This window comes from Quercus lobata, chromosome 8 (assembly GCF_001633185.2).
Source record: "Quercus lobata isolate SW786 chromosome 8, ValleyOak3.0 Primary Assembly, whole genome shotgun sequence".
Taxonomy (NCBI): domain Eukaryota; kingdom Viridiplantae; phylum Streptophyta; class Magnoliopsida; order Fagales; family Fagaceae; genus Quercus; species Quercus lobata.
Window position 1 is genome coordinate 59,620,173 of NC_044911.1, and position 4,891 is coordinate 59,625,063.

The 4,891-nt window shown below is 30.4% G+C and overlaps 1 protein-coding gene across 4 annotated transcripts; it reads left to right on the forward strand.

Moving 5' to 3' along the window:
• The first annotated feature begins 412 nt into the window (after window positions 1–412).
• On the forward strand, window positions 413–2,279 carry LOC115957935. 4 transcript variants are annotated; one of them, XM_031076286.1, is made up of 3 exons: window positions 413–585; window positions 807–911; window positions 1,169–2,279. In XM_031076286.1, the coding sequence occupies exon 3, from the start codon at window positions 1,224–1,226 to the stop codon at window positions 1,977–1,979; it is 756 nt and encodes a 251-aa protein (XP_030932146.1). In that variant the 5' UTR covers window positions 413–585; window positions 807–911; window positions 1,169–1,223; the 3' UTR covers window positions 1,980–2,279. The 4 variants fall into 4 exon arrangements, with proteins under 4 accessions (XP_030932146.1, XP_030932145.1, XP_030932144.1 ...); XM_031076285.1 differs by having other exon boundaries at window positions 813–911; XM_031076284.1 differs by lacking the exon at window positions 413–585 and adding an exon at window positions 590–668 and having other exon boundaries at window positions 813–911.
• The last annotated feature ends 2,612 nt before the right edge of the window (window positions 2,280–4,891 follow it).

Sequence of the window (4,891 nt, forward strand, 5' to 3'; positions counted from 1 at the left end):
TATTTTGGTATCGGCCTATTCCGGCGTACCGTTTTAAACCGTTTCGAAATTATCACTTTTTATATATATATATTATAGTAATTAATAAAAAAATGTTACTACTCATTGCCATTCTTTAGCCAAATTTTGTAAATATAATATCATCATTTAATGAATGTAAAATAGTGTTTTAAAAGAAATATTACTATAATAATAAAGTGATTAGATTGATTATTTTAAAATTCAAATTTGGGTATTTTTGTAAATAAATATGTTAATATTTATAAACTAGGAAGCTTCTAGGAAGCCCCCTTTCACCTTTTCACCAAAATGTAACTTGTAAGGAATGAAAAATAATTGCTCTTACAAGGCTTTATATAAGTCTCATTTCACAAACTGAAACAAAAAAGAATTTTTGAAATTAAAACAAAATTATGGAAGACTCTTTCTCAATTATTGATTTCTAGGAAGGCTCATAAGTCATAAATCAAGCTATTAATTTCATTGTGATCTCTTTTGTCATTGTCAGTTGCCCAATTGATAAGTTTTCTTGAACAGTTCCAAAAAAAAAAAAAGTTTTCTCAAATGATATGTTGGTCAAATTTGGTAAGTTTTCTTCATTGTATTGGATGTCAAATGAGTAATTAATCACCTTGATGATATAAGCAAATGTAGAAAAAAGTTAACAGGTATCTTAACTACATTTTAGAAATTTATACATAGTTTTTTCAATTTATATTATTACATTAATTGATTTATAGAATATTAAAAAAAAAATTATAACATGTTGGAGGTAATGACTGAGTTTTTTTTTTTTTTTTTTTGAGAAAAAGGTAATGACTGAATTAAGGATGATAAATTGTTTTCCTTACAACCAACAAAAGCTGGGGAGAAGAAAATAAAGTTTCTTACATAGCGTTCGAATAATTCTGGTGAGTATATATATATGCTTTGTATTTCTTTCATAATTTTTTTTTTCTTTGGATACAAAATTTTGTTAACAACTCGTTTTGCGCCACTTATTGAATTGAAAACCATGTATCATCACCACCATTTTTTTTCTTCTTCTGTGCAATCTCTTTTCTCCATGTATAATCATAATATATTTTTAAAATATTATTATGAACCATTTTTTTTTTTTTTTTTATCAAACTCCAAATTCATGTTTATTTTCACTTAAATTGTCCAGGAATTTGGAGATCCACAAGAAACAGGCCCTTGTGAAGTCAATCTTCTGAGAAGATATGTTGAGAATTACTGAGATAAAACATCCCAGCCACAGACATCGGCTTACACTGTTCACAAGTATCCAAACTTCTTTCCAGTGTGATGGATGTAAAGAGCAAGGGCTTGAGTCATGTTACAAGTGTAACAAAAGGAATTGTAACTTTCATCTTCATGAAGATTGCGCCTTAGCTTCTGGTTATGGTCCCATCACTCACCAATTCTTCAATAATTGCAGCTTCACATTTCATGGTGAGTATCAAGCTGACAATAGAAACTGTGTTGCATGTGGGAAGAATGTCAGAGGGTTCATGTACGAGTCTTCAAGCAACGAAGCACTTGTACTTCACCCTCGCTGTTTGAAGCTCCCACATAGCAAGACTACTTCTGATCATAGGGTGAAAGTAACTCTTCGTAAACAGGTCGGCGTCTCATTCACGGGATCAAAGTGTCAGATATGCAACAGGAGGAAACTTTCAGAAAAGATTAAGGGCTGGGCCTATGTTTCTGATTGTGGCAAACACCGATATCATGTGGCATGTGTGAAGGACATGATTTTCAACAATTTGAACAATGTTCAAGTCCTTGAACCAACTGAAGGAAGCAACACAAGTATCTTGAGCTTGCAAGTGCAGCAAAGTGTCTTCAATGGGAAGAATTTTCGCAAGTATGGCGGAAAAATAATAAAATTGATTGTTGAGGTCATTATTTCTGCCATCTTCGGAGATGCATTCTCTACCATTCTTACTCTTGTAGATGTTATACAACCAAACTAGTATGCTTTCTTCAAAGAAGAATGTTAGGCGGTTCCTCCTTGTGCGGTTAAGTAAGTAGCTGTTTGTTTTTCCTTTTGGAGAAATTTTCTTCAAAAGTGGAATAAGATCGTTTCAATTTCAATATGTTGTTCTGGACGAAGATAGCTTCATGTTGACTGGTGTTGTTGGTTTAATCTGCTTTTCATTTGCTCGAATGTCAAGACTCACTTGGTGACTTCTTGTTTTTTCTTTTGTAACCTCTAGCATTTGTTCTACTTGTGATCCCATTATTTTATAGTGAAAGTTTTTAATAAACTAGGAACCGTGGCTTTTTCTTTCTTCATTGGAGAATTTTCCATGTGAGAATTCAATATCTTGATTGACTGAATTTTTTGTTTATATTTATCTTTGTTTGGCTAGTTTATTTGGAACACCCGCCATTGCATTTGCACAAAGAGGGGAAAATGATATAATTCCGTTGTGTGTTGTATTACTTAATTGGCTATTTTCCCAACAAAGAGTTTCATTTGATAGAGGAGAAAACTCTAAAAAGAAGAGTAATTTGATTGTTCTCATGGGGTTAAAATAAGAGTTGTGCAAGAGGGTTTGAGCATTGTTATCCTTATTGATTATAGTTGATTTAACAAATTTGTTAAACCACCCAAATTCTTCTATTCTTTATATGTGTACTTGTTTAATTGTTTGTTGTTATTGTTATTTCATTATTAGTTTAAATTCTTGAGTTTTATTGCACAAGTGGAAAGAAAAATTCCACCAAATTGAACGAGTCAATATTGTCAAAAAAGATTTATTGGCCAAAAAAGGAAATTAAAGGAAACCTACCGGTTTATTCACTGATCCAAGACTAGGATTAAGAATTTAATTAAGATGATTAATTTTTTTTAATGTTCTCAGGATAATTTAATCTTAGCATCCTAACTATCCCATTTGAAATAAGTAGATTGACATAAAAAAAATAAATAGATTGGATTTTATTACATTATCAATAATTTAAATATTTATTACAATGATGATAGTTAATACAGTATTTTTTTAAATGTTGGTAATTTGAAAAGAGAATATATGTATTAAAAGAAGTAACTGCTTGTTTTTCTTTTTGTAGAAATTTTCTACGTAATTAGACACTTTCAAATAAAAATTGGCTTTTTGCCTATGTTGTAACCTTTTTGTTATACGTGTGGTATATACTATATAGTACTATATACTTGTATAAAGTACATATAAACTGCACAATCTTTGTCTTCGGAATAAAAATGACTATTGTATTTTAAAAAATAAGAAGAATTAACTGCATAATTGGCCCATTTCAAATCAAAATTAGAAGATCACTTTAATTCTGATTTTGATGAAAGTTTTTAGTATGTTGTTACCAACAAAGATAGCTTAATATTGACCGGCTGGTGTTGTTGGTGGAAATTTCTCTCAGTTTGCTTGGTTACCAACAAAGATAGCTTAACATTGTGCAAATGTTTGACTATTTTATTAGCAATATCCATTGAATATGTACCAGAAGAGGGAACAAAATGATAGAATTTTGATGTGTCTTGATAGAGGAAAAGACTCCCAAAAGGAGTGTGATTTGATAATTCTTTTGGAATTGGAATGATACTTGTGATTGAAAGGATACTCATAACAAGAGCTTATAATATATAAGAGAGGTTGAATATTATAATTCTTATTGAGTATTGTTAATTTGATACCCCTTTTCACAGAGATATTCATCTCCATAGGTTGTTTATCAAATCATATAAATTCTTGTGCTCTTTATATGCATGCATGCTTGATGATTTATTTGCCTTTACTATTATTTGTTTAAATCTAGGTTTGAAACATTTATCTAGTATCTTGGGACCACTCCTAAGAGATTTTCTCTTATGATAACCTGATGTGTGTGCGATAATATGACTACACATACTCGAGAAAATAGTCAGGTGCTTAAAAAGCTATGAATATCATTGTTTCTTAAAAAAAAGTTTCAATAGTCAATATTATCACAATCAATTTAAGAGAGAGAGAGAGAGAAAAGGAAAAGAAAGAGAAAAAGAAGACTAGCATTAAAACGATTTGGAATTTCAAGAGTTTTTATGATAACTTCAAGATAGAGTTTTAAGATTCATCCATTCTTAAATAAATTGATTGGATTTTATTACAACATCAATGATCCAAATATGAATCAAAATGATAATACACAATGTTTGTATCTTATAAATATGCATCAAATTCCTTGCACCATTGTAATTACCAAAAAATATATTAATAATAAGAAAAAATTAATCTCATATATTTTATGGATAAAAAGTAATAATTCTAGGACCATTCTAAGTAGACCATGAACTGTTCTTTCACGTCACTTCTTCCTTAAAACTAATAGTGTAGTGGATGGTATGTTCAAAAGAGAAGTATATAAAAGAAGCAATTTTGAAGAATTTGCAGAATATTCACCGTTTGTATCTAATCCCTACCTATGGGATCTTTTAAGGTGCACTCAAGAGAGTGCTTTGGAAAATTGACACTTGTTATATAACTTAATCTAATTAAATCTGTGAGTTCCAGTTAGTTTAACTAGTAAAGTCTCTGATAATTGTATAAGAGATCTGAGGTTCAATCATCGCCTACATAAAAAACTAATTGGTATCTTGGTCTAATAATAAAAAAGCTATCATCAGGAGTAGACGTCATCGATTGAAACACTCTAAAAAATCTAATTAAATCTAATGCATCCGCTACCCCTCTCTTTATCTTATCCCCAAAAAATAAAAGTCCCATAAAAAAGAAGAAAAAAGTAATAACTCTAGAGGGGTACCCAAACACGTGCAAGTCCTAATCGACAATCAGAATACGCATCTTCTGCATCCAAACATACACAGTACACTCTCTCTCCAGCTGCAATTTACAATCGGAAACAGAGAGAA

What these genes read in the sequence shown, in the direction of transcription:
- LOC115957935 (XM_031076286.1), top strand. Translation starts at nt 1,224, where the DNA reads ATGTTGAGAATTACTGAGATAAAACATCCCAGCCACAGACATCGGCTT.